The 25,800-nt window shown below is 37.0% G+C and overlaps 1 protein-coding gene and 1 pseudogene across 2 annotated transcripts in view; one reads left to right on the forward strand and one right to left on the reverse strand.

Moving 5' to 3' along the window:
* Positions 1-25,800, reverse strand: part of SCIN (scinderin) — a 77,816-nt gene that overhangs the window by 34,005 nt on the left and 18,011 nt on the right. Inside the window, exon 4 of one of the 2 annotated variants that reach the window (XM_072783979.1) lies at positions 16,871-17,020. In XM_072783979.1, coding sequence (XP_072640080.1) covers positions 16,871-17,020 — 150 coding nt within the window. Of the gene's footprint in view, positions 1-14,467; positions 14,641-16,870; positions 17,021-25,800 lie in introns of those variants that run through there. The other variant, XM_072783980.1, reaches the window with a different exon arrangement.
* LOC140608961 (calcitonin receptor-stimulating peptide 2 pseudogene) lies at positions 14,748-15,564 on the forward strand (annotated as a pseudogene).

The raw sequence follows: 25,800 nt of genomic DNA on the forward strand, positions 1-25,800 counted from the left end.
TCAGCATCCCTGGTGGGAACCACATACTTTCCTTCCCCAGAGCTTTACCGAATGCTGTGTGTAACTTCAACCTGGGTTGACTGCAGGTGGTAGAAGCAAAAACTGAACAATTATCCTTTGGCTGGTTCAGCCAATTATAATTAGCACAGTAATAGTTATTGAATTATTGCCTATTGAATGTCTACTATGAGTTACACACTGTATCAGGAGTTTGGGACACATACTATTTTATCTTTATGAGGGATTCCATAAGCTAGATACTGTTATCCTCATTTTACAGAAAAAGTCACTGATGCTTAAAGAGGTAAAGTGATCGTCTCACAGAACTGCTAAATATTGAGGCTTAAATTCTGTCAGAGATCCCTTTAATGCCATAATTTCAATAACTTTAATTTTTTTTTTAAGAGAGCCAAGAGAGAATGGAAAGCATGGAGGGAGGGGTAGAAGGAGAAAGAGAATCTTAAGCAGGATCCACTCCCATCACGGAGCCCAATGCAGGGCTCAATCTCATGACCCTGAGAGATCATGACCTAAGCCGAAATCATGACCTGAGCCAAAATCAAGAGTTGGGTGCCTAACCAACTAAGCCACCCAGGCTCCCCTTACTAGTTATCTCATTAATGAATGACCTTAAATCAAATCTTTTTTTTTTTAAAGATTTTATTTATTTATTCATGAGAAACAGAGAAAGAGGCAGATACATAGGCAGAGGGAGAAGCAGACTCCCTGTGGAGAACCTGATGTGGGACTCAATCCCAGGACCCCAGGATCACGCCCTGAGCGGAAGGCAGGCACTCAACCACTGAGCCACCCAGGCATCCCTAAATAAAATCTTTGATGTGGGTTAGTTTATATTTGTGTGAAACTCATGATTTTATTTGTTTGAAACTATCCTTTAATACCTAGTACCCTTCCTATCTAAACCACATGTATTGAAACTTGTTGATATTTATTACCTTTTATTGTGTATTACATGTCTTCAGCTAATGCTTCTCAAGTGCTACTATGTGCCATGCCAGGGACTTTATAAATTTTGTTTAAAATATGCTTACAGGAGCACCTAGGTAGCTCATTGGGTTAAGTGTCCAACTCTTGCTTTCAGCTCAGGTAATGATCTCAGGGTTGTGAGACCGAGTGCAAGTCGGGCTTCACACTGAGTGTGAGGCCAGCTTAGGATTTTCCTCTCTCCCTCTGCCCCTCCCTCCACTCTTGTGTGCTCGCTTGCTCTCTCTCAAAAAAAAAAAAATAAATTAAAATAAATTAAAAAACAAAAGATGCTTATATACCCCTACTTACCAGACACCAGTCTATGAACATTAGATTTAACAAGCCATTTCATCTTCACATCAACTGGGCAGTTATTATATCATTTGATGCTTCAAGAAACAGACTAAGTAACTTGTCCACAGTCATGCAGCTTACAACAAAGGACAGAGTCAGGATTTGAACTCTGGCTCCAGAGCGTATGCTCTTAACTAACATGCTGTGCTGCCTCTGTAGCCACTTCAAAAGGGTCTTCACATTTAGTTGTGCAGGCCTGGTCTCTAGCGATAAAACAGAATTGTTTCATAGCAGAGATATGTACAGGGACCACTCTTAGTTCTCTCTTTCTGCTTAGAGCAATACTAGCATGTCTACTGTGCGGCACATATGCTAGTTCATCTGGTGACCATGCTCTGCCCCCCTCCCTCCACAGCTGTCTCATTTCTCTCCAAATCCTCTCTCTACTCCCCTTCTTATCGGTTCTGCCCATGCTGTGGGCATGGAAGGCTGGCAGAGGGAAGTTCTTGTGTCACATCACGGGGCTGTGTGAGCAAACAGCTCTTCAAACAAGATAGGACAGTATTCAATAACATGAAAGAGCTACCAGGAATGTAAAATAAAACAACACTTCTTTACCCATGAAATTGTTAAAAGTTAGGAGGCAACTTATAACATCTGATGTTGGGAAAGCTTCTGTATTCAACCAACCACTCTGGTGAGAAGGCAAATTCTGGAAAGTGCCTAGAAGTAGGTAATAGAAACTCAAGAAACAGACCAATTATTTAACCCAATAATTCTATTCTGGTAGTTTATTCTAAGGAAATAATTAAAATACATGAAAGAATCAACCTAAAAATACATCACAGCATTTTACATATTAAAAAACAAACCAGGGCAGTCCTGGTGGCCCAGCGGTTTAGTGCCACCTTCAGCCCAGGGCATGATCCTGGAGACCTGGAGACCCGGGATCAAGTCCCATATCAGGCTCCCTGCATGGAGTCTGCTTCTCCCTCTGCCTGTGTCTCTGCCTCTCTCTCTCTCTGTGTCTCTCATGAATAAATAAATAAAATCTTTTTTAAAAAAATAATAAAATAAAAAATAAAAAACAAACCACATAAATGCCTAACATGAAAGGGATTGATTAAATAAATTAGGGTGTATCAACAGAATGGAAAACTATAGAGACATTAAAATATTATAAAAATCATGTGATGGTCAAGAAATGTTCAGAATAATATAAATTTAGCTTGCAAAGCATTATCTACAATATGAAATCTTTCTTGTGAAAGCACAGAAATACATACATGAAAACGAAGATCAGGAAAAATTTAGTTACTTTTTTCCTAAAAGGTGGGACTTGAGGATATATTTTGTCTCTACTATGACTACGTATATTATGTAAAATTTCAATAATAAGCAGATATTTGTCTTTAATAAATACAACTGCAAAAGCTTTTATTAAACAAAAAATACTGACATCTTGTTTTTGTATTTATTTTCTCTCCCCATGGAAGAAATAGTTGGCATTTCATTACTTCAAACACAGTAATTGTAACTCCTTTTAATTTATAATCTATCTTAGGTTTCTCCCTCAGGCTTTTTCACTCAGTTCATCAAAGCATAGTAACTATTCTTGATGGATTCCTAAATGCTCTAGGAATTTTAGTCAGAGAAACTTTTGTTAATGTAAAGATCTACAGGTGGCCACCAGTGACAAAGGGCCTTAATTTTTCATCAAGAAAGTAAATGATTCCAAAGGTCATGGGTGCTACTTTGTTATAGGTGTGGTATTAGCAGAAAAATGGGAGTATCTCTATCTTCTCTCTCTGTTTGTTAGTAACATAATGGAAATGTTTAACAACTAAAGACACTAAGTACATTAGAGAGGTTGGAAATTTGTGGGAATATAATTTTATTCTATGCCAACGTAGAGCTTTTGTTCTGCTGTTCACTCTTTGTCTTCAACAGGAGTTCAGTTCAAAATAATCCAGGAGATATTTATATTGAATCATTAGAGCAAGTACACCAGCTTGCTTTAGATTCACAGTCCTCTAGCTTTGGGTTTTCTGGGTTCTCATGACATGGGTCTAGTCCATCCTTAGTGTTCTGTGTTTTTTCTCTATGACCCATGGGGACTTTTTCTTTTAAGACATAAATAGGCCTATGTGTAAGTTCATTTAAGAAAGAAGGACCAGGGGATCCCTGGGTGGCGCAGCGGTTTGGTGCCTGCCTTTGGCCCAGGGCGTGATCCTGGAGACCCGGGATCGAATCCCACATCAGGTTCCCGGTGCATGGAGCCTGCTTCTTCCTCTGCCTATGTCTCTGCCTCTCTCTCTCTGTGACTATCATAAATTAAAAAAAAAAAAAAAAAAAGGACCAGGAAGTTAAAAAAAAAAATGCTCTCTCTTCATAATCTTTACTTAATCTTCACATTTGCATCTGTCTTTATTTATTTTGAATCTTTTAGCCAGCCTCACCTATTTGGGATATGAAATTCCAACATTTCTGATCTTGCTCCCTCAAGTGCGCTTTCTCTATTTTAACTTTCTATAGATAACTCAGGATGTTTGAACAAGTAAGTATTCAGAGTGAATGGTAGGAAAAGAAGGGATAATACATAGCCTGGAGGAAGAACAATATCTAACTTAAGACTCCAGATCACTCTGGATGAAAATGTTCCAATTGGTATCAAGTCCTCAAAGAATTTAACATAAAAAAGTCTCATGTGCTTCTCAACTGTGATTTCAGCTGGACAGATTAGGAAAATGAGAATGAGAGAAGCTAGGAATTTTGCCTGAAGTCCAAGTCTAGTAAATAGTAAAGCGAAGATGCAAACCCCAGGCCTCCCAACTCCCCACAGCATAGGAGACATCACAGTCTTCTTACTGTTACCACTTAAATACAAAGGAGGCTCTCAGGTCCCAAGAGCTAATGTTTTAATTACCCAGAAATTCTCCTGTCTTATTTCCCTTCCCTAACTGGGAAAAAAAAATTAGTTGATTGTTAACATATGGTGAACAGAAATAAACTATAAAGGCAAAATATAGCCTTGTTATATTGCTTCCAAGTAATTTATGGTGTAAGTCAGATAAATATTTGATAACAGGGAAGACATACAGAGATATAAAATCACAGGCAATTCTCAGAAAAGCTATGACCTCAGTTAGCTAGCTCCACCTAATCTGGATATGAAGTTCCAACATTTGCTCTCCTGATCTCAGTGGTGTGCGTCCCTGCCTCTGAAACACCTCTACTCCATTACTGATAAATCAAATAAAAAGGGTAATTTAATACATCAAGTAGTGGGTAAAGTTATTTTAGACTGAAAGAAAGCATATTAAGTACATGTTTGGATAAAAGATTAAAGTGGTTTATGAGTCTGCAGGAGAGGTTTGGTTATTTAATAATCTGGGCCAGGAGTGTCCAATAGAATTTTCTGTAACTGAAATATTCCACATCTCTCCTTTAGAATATGGTAGTCATTAGCTACCTGCAACTACTGAGTACCTGAAATATGGCTAGCATAACCAGGTAACTGGATTTTTTATTTTACTTAATTTTACTTAATTTAAGTCAGAATTTAAATAGCCATTTGTGTCAGCCAATGCTGTATTTGACAGTGTACCTCTAGAGGGCTCAGAGAATGCTGTGGCCTTGGACAACTCACCATGATGCAGGTCTCATTCTTTGACAGTAGCATCAGGGTATTGGAGATCAGATTTAGAGGGTCCAATTTACAAGAAAGTTAACTCTTAAGTTATGGTAATATGGAGAGCAAATTAAAAGTTACTATACAATGGAAAGCTAACTTATAAGATACTATAGTATGGAAAAAGCTAACATAACTTACGTATTAAAATACATAAGCCAGAATGCCAACTTGTTAAATTAGAGCAGTTGTCTTAATTGGCTACATATTAGAACCATCTGGGGACTTAGGATAATAAGTACTAAAGTCTGAATCTGAGCCCAAAATCCTGATTGAAGCCCTGGCACTGTGTATTTTCAAACCCCTCTGGGCCTGGTTCTGTGATATATTCACAATTTTAGTGGCATCAGCTTTGTTAACCTGGCTTATCTATCTCAACATCAGGACAGGTCTTCTAAGCATTTCTGATGTTGAAATAGCTTCTCAGGGAACTCTTCCCTGGACAAACTGTCATGGCCTGCAGTCAGGAAGCTGCCCCAGAGCAAATTTCAGGTAAAGATTTTAGCCCATCTACCCTTTCTAGGAATCATAAAATCTTTTTTTGTTTGGTTTGTTAAGACTGGAAACCCATTTGGACATTACTATGTCCAGAGTGACTCTGTGACTTTGTTTCCACCCCTAAAATGGTCTAATAATTAATGCTATTCACAATCATCATGATGATTTAGTGAAATAATGTATGTGAAGTGACTGTCACTGTACCTGGCATGTCGTGAGAACTCCCCAAAAGTTAGGTCTCATCCTTTCTCCACCTTTATATACATAGAATGAAACTTGCCTTGCTCAGAGGGTCATTTTCTCTCCTTGGCAAGACGTTGCCATTCACCACTGTGATTCTTTGCATGATAATTTTACCATTGAATTTCTTGCCACATACCTCCCTGTGGACTTATGTTTACTTATTCACTTATTACTTGTTCATGTCTTGATCTAATGATGTCACTAAGAACTCCATATGTCTTGACAGTGCACTCTTGTCAAAGTCTTATATTTTAGATTTAAAACAAGTTGAAGACAGTTCTAAATATCCCTGTTCAAGCAAAACCTGAAGATAGTCTCCTATGCATCAGCAAAGGAATAATTAATAATGCTGAGAAGGAAAATAAGATCATCTCTTCTCTACAATTGAAATATATATGATACCATTAGTCTTTGGTTATGAAGCAGATTCTCTGGTCTTCCCATCTGTTTCAATCATATCTCCCAATTTAGTCCTGTACATATGATCTTATCTTGGTGAGTCAGCATATATCAGTTACAGTTTATTTATCAGTAAGGTTTAGGTATGGAGTATCTATGATATATCCCATTGGAAAGGGTTGGGAGCTATAATGATTAGTAAGTTAGCTCTGGCCCCTGTCCTCAGTGAGTGGACGTTCAGTGCTGGGATGCTAAAGGAGTTTCGCCTGTCCTTGCATTTACAAATGCCAGTATAGGCAGTGGCTGCCGGAGCAGTCTGCAGAAAAAGATACTGAGGTTGCTTCCAAATTTAGTGAGGAAGTTTAACATGATCCACCAGTTATTACACTCATGGACAAATAAAAGAAGTAGCAGGACACACTTCATTTGTTTTCAACCCTATGAAAATAGCCTGGAAGGATTCTCAAATTCAGAGATGTTCAGAGAGTGTGTCTTGTCCAGAGAGGATTGGCAGCTTCTCTATGATTTACTTCCTTCATCCATAAAGTAAAGATATAGAGATCCCATTGGTGCTCTGCCCATTTCACCTTGGTCTACCTCAGAGGTCATCTGTAATTAATTTCTTAAAGATCTAAGCCCTCTGCTCTCTGTTTGATGGCATTATCTGGCCACCGAGCTGTACTGTATGTTTCCACACAAAGGAAGGCTGGAATTCTGGGAAGTTAACACCCAAAGAGTGACCCTCAGCCCATGAAGGATGGGAATTACTAGGTAAATCCTGCAGCAACCTCAACCACCTGTGGACTAATTCTGAAGTGTGTTCCATATAGCTTCTCATAGGGTCCCTCTGGGACTAGCCCCAGTTTCCCAGAGCAGTAAACTATGTATTTACAAAGTATTGCCTCACTTTACTCCTATTTTCTGCTTCCAGGATCATCTTCCAAATAACCACCTGCCCCCAAGTCCTTGTATAGCATTGGCTTTTGGAGGAACACAAACTAAGACAGGATAGAACAGATCTACAGGGCTGTTGTAAGAATGAAATGAGCTCATTCTTGTAAAGATGATAGAAGAACGTTAGTCACATGATAGGCACTGGATGTTTGCTATGATGGTTTGCTGTTGTCACCTCATCTGCAGAAAAAAAAAGTCACAAATTTGTTTCTTAGATTATGGAATTTCTGTGTTAATGATAATAATTACTTGTATGATACAAAGAAAGCATAACTAGAAAGATTAAGGAACAAACAAAACTCAGCCTGCTAGTGAGCCACTTGCCTTTATCACCCCAGAACAAAAAGATGAGAGAAATTATGTCATCACATAGCAATAGAACCCCATGACAGTGAATATCACAGCAACTTATATTTAATTGTATTGCATTTGTTGCTTGCTTTGAGATAGTTTTTAATTAACGTATTTGTCTTGTCCATGCACTCTGTCAGACTTCATTAAAATCTACATTCAGTTGGGTTTGCTTTTTAGTTGCCAGTATTCATTGAAATTGGGCATTGGTAATTTAATTTCTCCATTATGCATGGCATAGTACCTCATTTCCCTGTATATCTGCATGGCTCTTATTTGTTTGCATGCACGTACTTATATATTTTAATATTTTTTAACAGTATGTTTGTATCTTTTTCCTGACTAGTAGAATGTTATACCTACAACTAAGGATTGCCTCTTGGTTTCTACTGAAAACATACTGTATGTACCTGAACAAATCATGTTTTCCTAACAAAGTTACTTTAAAATTCTTTTTAAAAAAGATTTAATTATTTATTTGAGAGAGAGAGAGAGAGTAAGAGCAAGGGGAGGGACAGAAGGGGAAGGAGAAGCAGACTCCCCACTGAGTGGGGAGCCCAAAGTAGGGCTCAATCCCGGGACTCCAGGATCATGACCTGGGCCAAAGGCAGCTGCTTTTCAGTTGCCTGAACCACTTATGTGCCTCTAAAATCCTTTTTATAAATAAATATGTATATTTATACAGGTTATATATATATACATATATAGATTGAGATAAGATAAATTATCTAAAATTGCTTAAAGAAAACATATTCTTACTGTTAGGTTTTTATTATATAGTATCACTAATATAAGAAACATGAGAAATATAAAGAAGGAAAATTAAATCTGACATTCTAGTTTAATATTTATATTAGTTTATTAATTCTAATATAGACCTGTGGAGACAAAGATCTATCCTTCTATATAGTCCATCTGTCTTAGAATTGTACTATCTTATTTACAGGTCCTATCACACTATTCCCTCACCTCAGCTACCAACTAAGGAAAAATGATCTCATTCAGAAATGATTGCCAAGAGGTATTAATTTGGGTTTGGTAAATAAAAGTGACACCTGATCAGTAAGTTCACAAGTCTTCATGTTGAACTTTGGTGTGACAAAGTGGAAGATTATTTGAAATATTATATTGCAGCATATGGTAAACTATACTATTACTGTATCTTATCTTTGTTCAGAAGGTCCTGGGGCTCCTGGGTGGCTATTGTGTAAGTGTCTGACTTGGTTTCAACTCAGGTCGTGATCTCAGGGTCCTGGAATGGAACCCCACATTGAGCTCTGTGCTCAGTGGGGAGTCTGTTTGAGACTTTCTCTCCCTCTGCCCTTCCTCCCACTCATGCACTCTCTTTAAAATAAATAAATCTTTTTTAAAAAACCCAAAAATGAATATTTCAACTTCAACCACTAAATCAATTGGTGAGAAACAAAATGAGTATCTGAATTGAATACTAGAAATCCAAATAAAAGATTCATTAAAATAAATGACAACAATGAATGGTGCCTTGAACAGTGCCTGGCATACAGTGAACTATCAATAAATGGCATATAAAATTAACTCTGACAAGAAAGAAAAAGAAACAGAGCCATAGCAAGCACAGTGTTCTTGAAAGCATTATAACCCTGCAGCATGGCTACTTGTCAGTATAATTCTTCAGATTTTGACCATGTACTAAATATCATGGCTGTAATGCAAAATGGAGAAAATTATTTAATTCCAATGCAGTAGAGAAAAGAATAGGAGAAAAGTATTTTCTGGCCCTCTGATATTTTCTAGGCAAGACTAAACTGGAGAGAGTGGCAAACATGTTGAATCCTTTTAACTGAAAAACCTTGAAATGGTTAAGCCCATAAATGGACCTTCTCTTTCTACATGGCTCTCATAATAATGTTATTTCGGTCAATGAATACTGATGAGCACCTACATGCCAGACACCATGCCGCTAGAATGGGAAATTACAAAATCTTTAAGATATTATTTAATTTCCCAAAAATTTACAAAAAGGCCCTGGAAAATAAAGGAGGCATAAACAAGGAAGCTAAAGCTATTTGAACAGCACACAAGGATAAGTGTTTCTCTGATAAAATCTTTGTCTCACTGTCAAAGTGTTTACTGTGTCTATTTACCAAATTAATATCTCGAGCTACTCAAATTTCTGCCCTTACAGAGCTGTGACTAACAATGAAATCTGTAAGAAGGCAAGAGATAATAGCTTACTGAGTGATTTGTATGTGTGTGGCTATTACAAACCCACAAAACAACCTTAGGTCTTACATTTAAGGAGCTCCAAATACCCACGTTTGTTCCCAGATGCTTTTAAAAAGCAATGTGATTTTTATTTTTGTATTACTTTTCTATAGATCTTTAGATCCTTTAAAAAATATTATATATTCATTGTTCTAAAATGGTCATGAGGTGGATTTTCAAAACAGCGCCCTATTTCTATACTTGGAACTTCTACAGTTCATTTGATACTAGTCTACAAAGATAAATAGGGATTGATGTATCTAATCAAAGATTATCCCCAGAAAACAGTTCCTCCCACTATCTATAACATCATGTCAAAATGATCATGCTTGATTTAAACATACAATAATATTTTAGTTAAAAGTTTAAAATGTGATCTCATGTAAGTCCAATAAACCCAAGATTATTCTAGGAAACAAACATTTCCACAAAGAAATTTTAAGGAATGTTGACAGAATTCTAAATTTCCAAATTCCAATTTTTTTCTTTCTTAATCATACTTTACATGCTGAAATGTATGAATATTTCAAAGCTTATTATTAAATGTTCAAAATCACTCCTGGTTTTACTTTTCCATAAATTTATACATAAGAAGTTCAGAGGCATTAGTAATATGCACAGTCTTTTGATGTTAAGTTTGGGGGAAGAATAAAACAAATACATGGAGTGATTTCAAAAATAAAGCTCTATATTTGGGTAGTTCCTTGGAGTTCATGGGCCATATTCATTTTTAATCTAGTCATGAGAAGCAGCAGCACCGGGATGCGGGCCACAGCCAAGCAAAGTGGTCAAGGCCAGTGAACAGCCCTGTTGTGTGCTAGTCAGTGAGAGATGTGGGTTTTTGTGGTTGCTGGACACTAAGTGGGGAGGTGACCCGACCTGGGAGGAAGGATTCTACAGATAAGGGTATCTAGCTTCAGCTCCAGAGAACTGTATTTTTACCACAGAATGAAAAGTTTTAGACCAGTTACTTATTTCTTACCATGCTACATGCTTTCACGTACGTGAAAGTACGTGCTGCCTAATACATGGGAAGGTAAATATAAACAATCCCAAGATTCAGTTGCTGCTTTCCAAAAGGTTAGTTGTAACTATCTGTCTGCAGATAGAAGACTAGTAGAATATATGAGCTGTCCCTTATCTAAATATCAACTGCTCTTACATAAATGCAGTGGACTTTAAAACCATCAATAGTGTGGCTTTTTCAAATCTTCACCAACACTATTATCAAAACATAGGAAAGTTTTTTAAGAGGTACTGCTATCCTCCAGAAAACAGAAAAACAAATGTAATGGGTTTCTGGTACCATGTAGCTCACAGCAAATTGTATTACTCATCCAAATATGAATGTGCAAGGAGTTCGAGTTGTAACGGTGACACAGATATAAAGGCAGTGTAATACCTTCCCTCAAGGAACTTAGAGTGGAAGTGATAACATAAATTTTATTTGGCAAAATACTTTGAAAAAATAGGACTAAAGTTTCACTGTTTGCCTAAATGAACATCTCTAAAGAGTAATTTCAGAAATATCTGCACTATTCAACTCTAGATTATACTCACAAGATGCTCTGCTGGGAACATCGTGCATATCCAATCAACTTGCCAAGAGAATGATTAAAAGGATTATTTTATTTTCAAGCTGTCAATTATGACTTATAATAAGATGAACACAAGTCCCATGTTGGGAGAGTCTTTTGGAGGTTAATCTAGCCTATTTGTTATTTTTAGACAGTCTAAAATACATGAATTTTATCATGAGAAGGCTTCCAATAATGGTGGTATCCAACCATGCTTTCTGGTGTTTGCGGACCCTCACAATCTGCTCCCACTTTCTGACTCTGTCTTAGCTCTAGTGTGTGCTTCTCTTCTCAATCAGATGACAAAGTAAGCAGTTTCTGAGCTTCATTGGGAACCAACCCAGTGTTCAATAAATGCTTATTAGCTGGACATAATATGGTATTCCAGCTTTCCTTCCGATCTTCTTTTTGTCCAGAATCTGAAACAACGATTGTGCATGGCTTTCCAGGGAGCCTTCACATTTTCATAAGAACAAGAAAGCTAACAGTTAGCAATAGAGCAGTTACTTAAAATCTTCTGTAGTATTTTTGCTGCCAGTATTCCACCATGAGCATTTATAATTATTATAGACTTCAGAAGTTCATTAAATCATTGAAAGAAGTCTTTCTGAATTAGAAAAATTAGTTGATTTTTGTTCTCATTTCAAAAACTTGCCTTTTCTGCATTCTTGTTTTGTTATCTACCAGATGCTGTTCTTTAAAAAATGAAAGTCTATAAAACAGTTAAATTATTGACCTTAACAATTTTTCCTGAGGGCACTTTTTTTAGCTTGCCTCCTAATGTTTAGAGGATAAATAGGACCAATGAAGAAAGTCTAGAACCTTAGGGTTAGTGACATATTTAATTCTACTTCACATTCATTGTTTATTTATTTTAAATAGGAAAAGAAGAGCAAGAAAAAAGCATTACATAATTAATGAGCAGCTTTTCCTGGTAAATACATTTACAGTGAAGAAAAAACATGCACAGGGTAAAATGTGATTTTAGTTATAGGCTCTAGTTAGTTCCATGTACAGGATAATTTTCCTTTTTAGAAATATGAATTTTTAAGAGTGCTAAAGACACAGATAAGAGGCTGAACACACACCCTATTTCCCCACAGAGTCTTGTGAACACATGCTCTCTCCCAATCCTGTCTGGTGAGTGCCCCCTGTTACTCTCCAAAGTGTTTTGGTTTGAAGGATTAATTTATGACCATCCTAGAAATAAGCCATATTAAAATTTTATGAACATTACAGTATGAACGTAATAGTATGAAAAGATAGCTGAAATACCAAGAAATAAAGGTGAATTCTCCAAAAAACTCTCAGAAAAAGTATTTTTCACTATTCATAGTGAAATGTGTTGATGTGTTAGAAAGACACATTCTGAATATTCCACATCGAATATGGAGTAATGATGTAATAACCATCATGTAACTGGCTTCGTTGTGTCAAGTCCTTGATTTTAAGCTATTATTAACCTTCATATAGAGACTTCAAAGCTTTTGAAGATAAATAACTTTAAAAGAGTCTTATTAAAAACGAATCACTTAAAAGGACAGTTTTAAAAGATATTTTGAGGGATCCCTGGGTGGCTCAACAGTTTAGCACCTGCCTTTGGCCTAGGGCGTGATCCTGGAGTCCTGGATCAAGTCCCACATCGCACTCCCTGCATGGAGCCCTCTTCTCTCTCTGCCTGTGTCTCTGCCTCTCTCTCTCTCTCTCAATAATAAATAAAATCTTTTTTTTTTCTCAATAATAAATAAAATCTTTAAAAAAAAACACAAAAAAATGAAAATCCCCTAACACAAAAACATCACATTTTACATTAAGGATGACGCCCCTTATCTCTATCACTAATGTTTTAAGATCAAAGTTATATTTTTACAATTTTCTTCTTTAGGTTTGTATTTCCTTTTTTTTTTTTTTTTTAAGATTTCATTTATTTACTCATGAGAGACACAGAGAGAGAGAGAGAGAGAGAGAGAGAGAGAGAGAGAGGCAGACACACAGGCAGAGGGAGAAGCAGGCTCCATTCAGGGAGCCCAACGTGTGACTCGATTCCGGATCTCCAGGATCAGGCCCTGGGCTTAAGGCGGTGCTAAACTGCTGAGCCACCCGGGCTACCCTGCATTCCCTTTTAAATTTAACAGTGTAATATATTGACTGCTTAAACTTTTTTTCTCTCAAAACTCTGAATGAAATCTAATAAGCAAGCAAATGTATACACGCAGTAGGTGCCAAGCCTGTGGCTTCCTTCACTTTCTGGATCAGAGTACAAACGACTTGGTAATTAAACACAGAAACTGCCAAAAAGACAAGGCAGGATCATAGATCATTGGAACCCAAAGGGACCACAGAAGCCGCTGCGTCTAACCCTGCACTTTACAAATGAGGAACAAGAAACAACAGAGGTTAAGGGACTTACTTGGGACCCAAGAGGACAGAGGAAAAGCTAGTCTGAGAGTTAGGGCCCCTTCACTACTCCACCAGGACGAATCTCAGTCCTCAGTCCACTCTTACCAAAGCATGGTTATTGAAAGGAGACATTACTATCAACTAGAAATGCATCTTATTTATAGATTTTTGCTTCCAAATATGAAATTTGGAAGACTTAAGTGGTGATTAACTCTCTAGAACAGAGGCCTTGAAAGAATATTAAAAGTTCAAGAAATTGTTTTGAAGTTCTCAAAGTGTAACTTATTAGTGATGTTAGTATGACTATTGAAACCCAGTTAATCCCTAATTTTGCTTTGTTTTTTTTTAGTTGACCTTTTTTTACCTGATTACAAAAGGAAAACACACAAAAAATAAAAATAAAATGAAATAAAATACACATCTATTATAATAAATTTTGAAAATACAAGGACAAATAAAAAAATTACAAGGAGTCATATGCTAAGAGTCAAAGACAATACTGGTAATTTTGGCAATATTTCAGCATATTTCTTCCCAGGTATATATATGAATATATATCTATATGCCTACCTACATACAAACTTACATATTAAGAATATATAGCTATATACTGACCTACAAACCTACACACATACATATTATTTATAAAATTTTATATCCTGCCTTTCTCTTAGCATTTGACCATGAATATCTTCCCAATGAATAAAAGTCATTTAAAACATCACTAAGATGAAAGTCGTGTTCGGTGGTTATTAAAATACTAAAGTTTAAAGACATGACAATAAAATGATCTCATATAATTTTTGATCACTGGATTATGTAGACTTACTGTGAGAACCTGGTGGAGTCTTAGATGTAAATCTCACAAAATTGTGGAACACACTTCCACCCAACCAGGGCCAGGTCCTCCTGGAATTTTTAGCTCTTACAATTGTCCAGCCACTTGTCACAATTCTGGTTATCCTAGTCCATCTCTACTTCCAGGCACTGGTTCTTGCTGAGTTTCCCTCTGTGATTCTCCTCTGAGTTCTCCAGGCCCGGAGTTTTTATTCCCTCCCAAGAGTTAAAAAGGAAGAATGCTGAATAAAGACATCTGAGAGCAGTGGTTCCTAAGCAGAGTCCACATGCCTAGAAGCGATGTGGCACAGGGTAGAGTTCCTGGACCCCCGCCCAGACCCAGATCGGCAGGAATAAGAGCAGCTGCTGGTGCTGGGAGGCAGCAGAGCCACTGCTCAGCTCAAGGGTCCCTGCCACATCCACGGTGCCATCGCCTGACATTGGGCGCCAACACTGCCACAGCTGCCGCCGCCTGTGCTCCGAGCCACCGGCTGCCTGCAGACAGAGGCGTCATGGGATTCTGGAAGTTGTCCCCGTTTCTGGCTATTGGTCTCCTGGTCATGTATCAAGCAGGCATCCTACAGGCTGCACCATTCAGGTCTGCCTTGGAGAACCCACTGGAATCTGCTACACTCACTGAGGACGAAATATGGGTCCTACTGACTGCAGTGGTGAAGGACTATGTGCAGATGAAGGCTCGTGAGCTGCAGCAGGAGCAGGAGACTGAGGGCTCCAGCCTCACTGACCAGAAGAGCTCCTGCAAGGATGGCCCCTGTGTGACCAACCGTCTGGAAGGCTGGCTGGCCAGAGCTGAGCGCATGGTGAAAAACACCTTCATGCCCACCGATGTGGACCCTGAAGCCTTCGGGCACCAGCACAAGGAGCTTGCAGCCTGAGCAGCAGTGACATGACCCCAGGAAGAAGGTCACCATGAAGCGAACTCTACTTCTCTTAACTTATAATGAAAACAACTTATAGGATGCAGAGCATGGAAGACACACACATATGCATGCTTACTATTAAAACATTGTGTCTTGTTTGAAATAAAGTAAAACTAAATAAAGAGAATAAAATCATTGCAAAAAAAAATATCAACATTTTGTGTTGCAAGACACCATACTGTGAGCTACGTAAGGATGAGGACTTCATTCCGTTCATGACTCCATCCTCAGTGTCCAGCAAGGACTTGGTGCAGCCTCTGAACCTAATATTTATTGAAGTTCTTGCATAAAACCTTAACCCCTTCTCACAGATAAAGCCTGAAAGGAAGCCTTTTCTTCTAAGGTCTTTCCCAAGGTTCTTTCTCTTATACCCCCAAATAACTACAAGGAGAAGGGGGGCAAAGGGCAGAATTCTTTTTGCTACTTTTGAGATTATTACTTAAATGTCCTCAGATGAAAACACTTCAAGATTCATGCCTTCCCCTTATCCCTTCATGATACCTTCATCTATTGACTTCCCAAATGGTCCCCTCATTTACTAACGGCTTTGGCATCTAACAGCCTTCCTTTCAGCCTTGCCAAGCTATCACAATCATGGGTGACTCCCAAGGCCACCATACACTTGTATAAAAAAAAAAAAAATGATATTATTGTAAAGTAAATCTTGACAGGGTTCTGTGAAGTCAGGTGGGAACAGTTAGTGCCTGATATACCACAGGTGTCCAATAAATACTGTTGAATGGACAAATGGGAATCAATGTACCAAGTATCAAGATAACTTGAATATGATTATATCCTTGAATCAAAATCAAAATCTTAAAATATAAAATATATACACTTAGGCACTCACTTCAGTTTTCTTAAAGGGGAAAAATTGGTTACAACCAAATGCCCAAGACTGACGTAATTGCTAAGTAAATAGCAAAGGTATAAAGAGCTGTGGAGATAATTTTCAAATTAATTTAATAACTATACTAAAACCATATGCACCTTGCCAATAATTCTTAGTTTAAAATTACTGAAATATTTAAAATATTGGTATATTTATTCTCTTGGAATAAGATTTTATTTCATTCTTTTCATAAAATAATGCTAAAATTGAAGACTATCACTGTATTAAAAAAATGTATATTCAGAGGCTCACACGAATAAACTATTTTCTTTCCAAAATACGCTCTTATGGTCAATGCCAAAAGTGTTACCCATCTGTCCACCTATACGACAGATGATGGGAGTCAGAGCTTCCTCCAGTGGTCATACCATTGGTGAAAGAAAACAGTCACGACTTTCTATTTTCTCTGTATCATGACTTAGATAACCTTGATGTTTCCCCTTACTTAATCTTAGCCTAGCCCCAGTATTAGAGAATTTGTTAAAACTAAAACACACACACACACACACACACACCCTACTTAGAGTGGTAAACCTTCAAAAAACAACACAAGTCACAATACCCTTCTGAGCTCTGATGGTTCACTTCCTTCTTCCACCACAATGAGTTGAGATCTTCCTTTTCTTTCATTGTCCCGAATGCCAATGGCAACCTGGCTTGCCTTCAGACGCTCGTATTTGTTGCACGAGGAACCACACCATTGGTAAATTTCCTAAAAGAAAGAGACAAATCTTTTAACTCAGAAATAGGTGGAAGACATTTAGCCCTGTTGTAATACCCAAGGTGATTAATTAGGAAAAAACAAAAAGATATAAAAAATAAAAGCTATCTATTATGGAGGCATATATAATTTTATGTATTTCTCTCTCATTCTCTATCCTGTTGCTTTCAGTTAGCATGATAAAGTAACCATTTTTTAAACATAATTTATCTCACCATTCTTTGTGTATAATCCACTCATTACAATTTATGAAAATAAACTAGTACATATTACTTAAATTTAAAACAATAATTTTACCATATTTCAGAAAGGTAGTCAAAAATCTACTCTATAATATACTCTTGATGATTATAAAAACTGATCTAACACTTTTTGTAAAGCAATTTAATGAGTCTTATCAATAGCCATAAAAAGAATTAAAACCTTTGACCCAGTAATATCACTATCTGGAGTTCATTTTAATAAATCACTCAGAAAAATTAGGAAAAAGCCATATGTATACAGATTTTTATTGCTATATAATTATATTAATGAGGCATTGGAAAGACATTAAATATTCTATAATAGGATAATAATTACGTATCACTATGATACATGGAAAAAACAGATACTTAATATCAAAGTTATATTTAGAAATCTATAAAAATAAAAACAAAATTACAGTTTGATGTATTCTAAAATAAACAGATTATATTAGCTGTGATTTAGGTTAAAATAATGTATATTTTTTTGGTTTGGGTACAGTGTTCAGAGGATACAGAAAAATAAAAGAATAATAAAATATCTTCTCCATTAAATGTGGTCTTTTTTTTTTTTTTTAATTTTTTTTTTTTTAATTTTTATTTATTTATGATAGTCACACACAGAGAGAGAGAGAGAGGCAGAGACACAGGCAGAGGGAGAAGCAGGCTCCATGCACCGAGAGCCCGATGTGGGATTCGATCCCGGGTCTCCAGGATCGCGCCCTGGGCCAAAGGCAGGCGCCAAACCGCTGCGCCACCCAGGGATCCCCCATTAAATGTGGTCTTAATGAAAAAGAAAAATTCAATGGTACCTAGGCTTGGTGGGGGCATGGAAATGGGTGTTATCACATTCTATTTGGGTTGTATAAACTGGCAGTCTTTTTCTAAAGAAGTTTGGTATCATATCAAAAAATTACATATGATTTTAGGGTTAGGAAATTCCATTTCTAGGGATTTATACTACAGAAATACTCAAACATGGTATACAAAAACAAAGAAAACAAAACAAAAACCCCACAAATGTCCATTAGTAGGGCGATGGTTATATACATGTCATTATGTGGAGACTGCAGATTGTTCTTCGATGCCTAAAAGCTGAGAAAAGTGTTTAAATACTGACACAGAAAATCATTCAAGGTATACCATCAAGAATAAAATAAAGCCACAGAATAATCTAGTTCCATTTAAGTAAAAACAGAAACATAAGCTCTGTTTGCAAATAAAGATTTTTAAAGATACACAGTTTTAACAGATGGAGAGAGGCATGTATACGTAGAAAGTCTTCAAATTTTATCTAGGTTGAGGGTTTTTTTCCTTTTTTTAAGATTTTATTTATGTATTTGGCAGAGTGCGTGAGCACAAGCAAGGGGAGCAGCAGGAAGAGGGAGAGGGAGAAGAGACTTGGGGCTTGATCCCAGGATCATGACCTGAGCCAAAGGCAGACACTTAACCAACTGAACCACCCAGGTGCCCCTCTTTTTTTTAATGTCACATTTATTAGGTGCTTATAATGAGCTAGATGTTGGGGACAGAGAAAAGAATAAGAGAAGCTAGCAAGGAGAGATTGACACAGAGACAGCTAATGCTAATAATGTATTTGTACCACACTTGCTTTCAAAACCACACGGTTCATGTGGTCCGTCGTGGAGAGGTGCTTAAGAGTAGTGGTTAAGTGTGAAGGACACAGACCAGGCCACAACTTACCAGCTGTATGACCTTGTGTTCGCAATTTTTAAAAGAGCACGTCAATTAACAACAGCAAAACAAACAGCACCCAAGCATCTGGAGAGAATAGCTCTTTTCTCTGATGATAAAACATTTCTAGTCCAGAGTCATTTCTTTATTCCCAAATACTTTACTGATTGCCTAAAACAGGCAGGCTCCCTTCTAGGCCCTGGGGGTTCAACTTTGAATCACATAGGCCTAGGATAGTCTCTCTGATTTCCCCCACCCTCTCCAGGTTCCTGACTCACCTATTCCATACTCCTCTTCAAGAATAAAAGAGGCATTTTAGAAATTCAAGTCTTTATAAGAAATATAATAAAAAAGACTGTGCGTCTTGCAATTCCTTTCACTGTAGAATCTGAACTAGTCTATGTGGTCAAGGTGTATTTCTTTTCCATTTTGAAAAGAATGGTGCACTGCCATTGTTTTCTCTCTCGTTTCTTTTCTACATCTGGATATCTGAATATGAGACTCACATTTTGAATCAATCTGAATACTATGCCCAGGTCAGCAGTTACAAAAAGTGAGAACAAATGGTCCCCAGTGATCAGTCAGGGCCTATAACTGTGCATTAAAATCAGGTGGTAGAGTAGGAAGGTGATTTTAAAAATGCAGATACCCGAGCAGAACCCTGAGGGACTCTCAGGTGTATTCCCGGCAGCCCTGTTTTTTGAATGCTCCCCAGAAGATCCTAGCACTCAACTCAGGCTGAGAACCCCTGCTGGTGGCCTTGAGCACAGTGCAACTGAATGGCATTTACAGAGAATCTATAACGTCTCATTATCCAGTACAGCCAAGCACGCTACTCTAAGTATACCTAGGCTTAGGTTGTTAGCTCAGATATCTTTCCTATCTTATTCCAGGAAATTTTGCTAAAAATTCTCTTCTCAGTAGGTCTGAGAAGGCAAACTTCCAATATTTGCATGATAGTGAAATATAGGCGGTAGATCTAGATTTCTAGATTTCTCAGACTTGTTAGCAACTTTCACTACTGACTTGCTGTGTGTTTATATAATTGTCTAACAGGTGTTTATGTTCTCCTCACCTCAGCTGTATAAATGACCTCTCATCTACTTCAAAGGGGTTATATAGAATCACACGAAATTTTATTAGCTTCTATAAAGCATTATGGAAGCTTGGTAAAATGTGTTTAGAAGAGAATTGTAGATAATATTTGACTAACACAATTATTATTTAATGTAGAATTTTACAATATTCCATGGATCCTAAAATATTTTCTATGACATTACCTTAGGTTGGGAGTTTTTATGTGCAGTATCTGTTCACAGGTAACTTCAATTGTAGAAAATATTCCTCACCATTACTGACAGACCTCAGTTTCTACTTTTAAAATAGCAAAAAGAACAAAGCTGGAGATCTCACAAGCCATGATTTCAAAGCTACAGTAATCAAAACATCAGGGTGCAGGTACAAAAAAAAGACATATGGAACAGAACAGACAGCCCAGAAATAAACCCATGCTTATATAGTCCATTAACCTATAACAAAAGATGCAAGAATATGCTTTGGAGAAAAGATAGTCTCTTCAATGTGTGGTGTGGGGAAAACTGGACAGCTGCATGCTAAAGAATAAAACTGGACTACTTGCTTATGCCACACACAAAAACAAAGCCAAAATAGATTAAAGACCTAAATGTAAGACCTGAAACCATTAAATTCCTAAAGGAAATCACAGGTAGATTTATCTACCTGGACATCAGCCTTAGCAACATTTTTCTGGACATGTCTCTTCATGCAAGGGAAAGAAAAGCAAAAACGTGTAATTGGGACTACATCAAACTAAAAAGCTTCTGCACAGTGAAGGAAACCATCGACAAAATGAAAGGGCAACGTACTGAATAGGAAAAATATTTGCAAATGATATATCCAATAAGGAGTTAATATCCAAAAACATATAAAAAGCTCATACAACTCAACACCAAAAAAGCGATCTTAAAATGGGCAGAGGACCTGACTAGACATGTTTCCAACAAAGATATACAGATAAATGGCCAACAGACACAGGAAGACATGCTCAATATCACTACTCATCAGGGAAATGCAAATCAAAACTACAATGAGATACTGCCTTATCCCTGTTAGAATGGTTAGAATCAAAAAGAGAAGAAATAACAAGGATTGGCGAGGATGTGGAGAAAAGGGAACCCTCACTTAATGGGAATGTAACTTTGTGCAACCACTGTGGAAAATGGTATGGAGGTTCCTCAAAAAGTTAAAAGTAGATCTACCACGTGATCAGCAATTCCACTGCTGGGTGTTTAACAAAGAAAAAAAAAAGAAAAGAAAAGAAAAAAGAAAACACTAACATGAAAAGCTATGTACACACTCCATGTTCAGTGGAGCATTATTTATAATAGCCAAGCTATGTAAGCAAGCTACATGTCCACTGATAAATGAATAGGTAAAGAAAACATACACACATGCACTTATCATCCAGTCATAAAAAAGAATGAGGTCTTACTATTTGTGACAATATGGATGGATCTAAAGGGTAGTATGGTAAGAAAAATAAGTCAGACAGAGAAAGACAAATATGTGATTTCACTTAAATGTGGAATCTAAAAAAATAAAACCCACAAACAGAATCATAAACACAGAACAAACTAGTGGTTGCCAGATGGGAGAGGGGTGGGTAAAACAGGTGCAGAAAATTAAGAGGTATAAACTTCCAGTTATAAATAAATCACAAGAATGAAAGTTACAGCATAGGGAATAAACTCATTAACAGTGTAATAATGTTGTATGGTGACAGAGGGAAACTACACTTATCCTGGTGAAGTGTGTAATGTACAGAGCAGTCAAATCACTATGTTGTACATTTGAAACTAATATAGCATTGTATGTTAACTACACTTCAATAAAAAAATTTTTAAGAAGCAAAAACATATCTAGGAAATGCTCATAAAAATAATAAAACTGTTAAAAGCAAAATGTTCCTTTTTAACTCAAAGATGACCCAATTACCAAAGAAAAGTGTTACAGAAAATTTCTTAATTGGGCATGAAAATGAATGCTTTGTGTTATACTTACTCTTTTATTATTTTCACTTAATTTTGTGCTATTTATATAAAAGTGATGTATTATCCTATTTCCTAGACTTAATTTTCAGGGGTTAATTCAGACAAGAAATACAATAAAATGTGGACTTTAATTATAAATTGCCAAAAGCCAAAATTGTTTAAAGAGTTATATTAATTTAAAAGCACTTTTCTTTGGATGCTACTTCAGTTTTTCTGCAAATATATTCATTCAATTATGGCAGCAACACATTAAAACATGCTTTAGATTTTAAACAGAAAATCTGTTTAGATTTTAAGTAGAACTTTAGCAATTCATTAAACGAGTAATTTAAATTCTATCATGGGTGGATGATGTGGTTAAGACATCTCATTTTAACAAAGCTCTACTGTGCTAAATAAATGTGTATAGTACTATTAATAAGCTGTACTGCCAACACTTACTCTATTTAGAGGTAGTTGGTTAAGACCACTTCACCACTCTGTATTTCCTTGAATACAAGGAAACTCTGTATTCAATTGGCCCTGTGCTTGAAAAATGCTCCTATAATTCAACTTACCCTGTTTTTTGGATAAAGCGAATTAAAACAAAACAAAACAAAATAAGAATGCTACAGAGAGCTAAAAAATGCCTGAACTGATGTAACAGGTTGATACATATTATTACAACAAAAACTTATCATATATGTTTCATTTATAATACTTTAATGGGGATTTGGGTAAAAATTATTTTGTAAATCTGATTTAAGCAGATGAGACCCTGAAAATTATAAAGCAAACATGGTTTCAGAGAAAGCTATTTACCCTCTAAGATGCTAAAAAATTTAACAATTCAACACTAAATATTAATAATGCTTAGGGGCGCCTGGGTGGCTTAGTAATTGAGTGTCTGCCCTTGGCTCAGGTCCTGATCCTAGGCTCTAGGGATGAGCCCCCCTCCCCCCCCCTCCCCCCCCCCCCCCTGCATTGGGTTCCCTGCAGGGAGCCTGCTTCTCCCTCTGCCTATGTCTCTGCCTCTCTCTCTGTTTTTCATGAATAAATAAATAAAATCTTTAAAATAAAATAAATAAATGTTATACTTATTTGGGGAGAGGGACAAAACCCCAGTCAATATGAAGTATACACTCAATTCAGAATGAAATTCACTTAAACTTTGGCCAAAGTTTATTGATGTACATGTTGCCCATGAACACCCTATAGTTGAAGATTGTGAAATTATAACTATTGTATAATTGTATAAATTATTTATATATTGTATACTGTATTTATATCATTGTGATTGTATAATATACAGACTATTAAAGGAAAACAAAATCATTATGGATAACTGGAAAAGTAAATAAGGGAATAAAGACAAATCTGTTATGGATTTTGCTTGGACCACCAATAATCAGAAATAAAAGCCAGTGAATGATATTTATGGAAACAACCATACTGGGGATAGACTAGAAGTCTCTAAAATTTCCTTTAAACTATGTGGTCAGAGTTAACAAGTAAAACATCAAAGTACAGCCAAACCTCATTTGGGAGCAGGAAATTGAGCAGAAATAAAACAATGCTCAAGGACGCCGTTGGAGGGAAGCAAGATTTCAGAAGCTAAGTTTAAGGGAGGACCCAGAACAGCCCATGTGATGTTGACTCATAACATGTGCAAAGAATTCAGCATAGACCTGTTACCCTTTTGTTCTTTTCTAAGTTATTTATTCTAAATACATTTACAATTTTATAAAAGGAGAAGGGTGGCCAGACCTCTTCCTCTCCCTTGCCTCTACTGGCTTTACTTTTACTGTGTTTATTTCTCCCTTAGCTCTAGTTAACAAAATATAAAAGCTCATCCAGATATCCCTCTCTGCTGGAGACTCTCTAAGCACGACTTAAACACCATCATGACTTGTGAGATACCTCCAGGAATTTACCTTGTTCTATTTTTAAACTTTAAACCAGGGTGGGGTTTTTTTTAGTTTTTGGATGAACAAGAGTTTATTTACAACTCATTTTGTTGTTGTGCAAAGCCGAACCAACTCAGTATCATTCAGTGATGCATATATGTATTTTTATAAACACCTCTGATTATAGAATGGGAGATGAATGGAGTGGGTATGCATGGCCACTAAAGGCTTGGTGACTGGAGAGGAAGGGATTGCATGTGAACCAGGGCAGAGCAGTGGCAATGAAGAAGACAAGAATCAAAGGATCACTAGAAAGTTAAGGCCTCCAGAATTGTCAACAATGCCGTTGGAATGTGTACTGGAAGACAAGGAGAGAGGGACATGACTTGGACCCTTCTAGCTTGGCTGCTGGTAGTGATGTCACTTACTGGGACCAGGTGACAGTTTTTGGAGCATTCTTTTTTTTTTTTTTTGAAGAGAGTGAGGCAGAGGCAGAGACCTGGCAGAGGGAGAAGCAGGCTTCCCATGGGGAGCCCAATGTGGGACTCGATCCTAGGACCCTGGGATCACGACCTGAGCCAAAGGCAGATGCTCAACCACTGAGCCACCCGAGTGCCCCTGGAGCATTCTTTTCATAGGGATAATGAGTTCATAGGGATAATGAGAGTTAGTGAAATCATGTTCTTTATATTCTTCAGAGTATTTGGAAAATCAAAGAAGTTTTAGTCGTATTTCATCACAAATAATTTCTGGCAGCCACATGAGTTGGTGACTTAACTATTTTTAACTGATCTACTGGTTTTTCAGATGTGTAGGTCCCTAAATTTTTTCAGATCCCTAAATTTTCCAGTACCTTTAGATAAAATGACCTGGGGTAGGGCCTAAAAAGTACTCACACCAAAGTCCCATCTCAAAACTTTAAAATCAGGATCTTTAGGGTTCTTATCACATGGGCCTCGGTTATTTTAAAAACTTTTCCTAATGATTCTAATGTGAAACTATGAGAATGAAAACATAAATCCTAAGACCTTGGGAGGTGTCTTTCCTAGTGCTCTCATTTATTTTCCAACTGTAACGTGTCTGTGTCTTCATTCCAGCATTTCCTACCTTCTACCTTGTCATACTCCGGGCTGTGCATGTGTGTGTCTGTGCCTCTCGTCATTTGATAGGACCTAGAGGTCAAAAACTATCTGGCTTCCATCTTCATATTCCACCACTCAGCACACACTAAGTGCATAATAAATACCATTCATCCCTACTTTTGTTGCAGGGTAATTTTAGAGATTTACCATTATTATCTTTTTTCATTATCTTTCCTTTTTGTCTCAAGGCTTTCTTTCCCCTTACAAATCTAGTGGAATGCATAGAGACAAATTTATTCAGAACAAAGAAGACTTTTGCTCACTTTTTTGTTCTAAAATAAGTATTTTTAAGTCATAGCAGAAATGAAAGTCCAAAAGTCAACATAGGTTGAATTTATTTTTTAAATTTTTTAAAAAGATTATTTATTTGAGAGAGAGAGAGAGAGAATGCACAAGCAGGCAAAAGGAGAAGGAGAAGCAGACTACTCACCAAGCAGGGAGCCCAAATCAGGGCTTGATCCCAGGACCGTTGATCACAACCTGAGCTGAAAGACATTCAACCTACTGAGCCACCCAGGCACCTCAATATAGGTTTAATTTAAAATAACCTGGATTTTGTTAAAGCTTTCTGAGGGAAGGAGTAAGGATGCAGCAATTTACAGAAAATTGGTCTTGTACATCAAGAACCAGAGTCTTGATCTTAGGGGCTACAGTGTATTGCAGGAACCACACTGAAATGTCAGAAGACTGGTTTTTCAATTCCAAGAAGAGAAAATTATTGGGATTACAAGAGAA

Source organism: Canis lupus, chromosome 18, assembly GCF_048164855.1.
Source record: "Canis lupus baileyi chromosome 18, mCanLup2.hap1, whole genome shotgun sequence".
Taxonomy (NCBI): domain Eukaryota; kingdom Metazoa; phylum Chordata; class Mammalia; order Carnivora; family Canidae; genus Canis; species Canis lupus.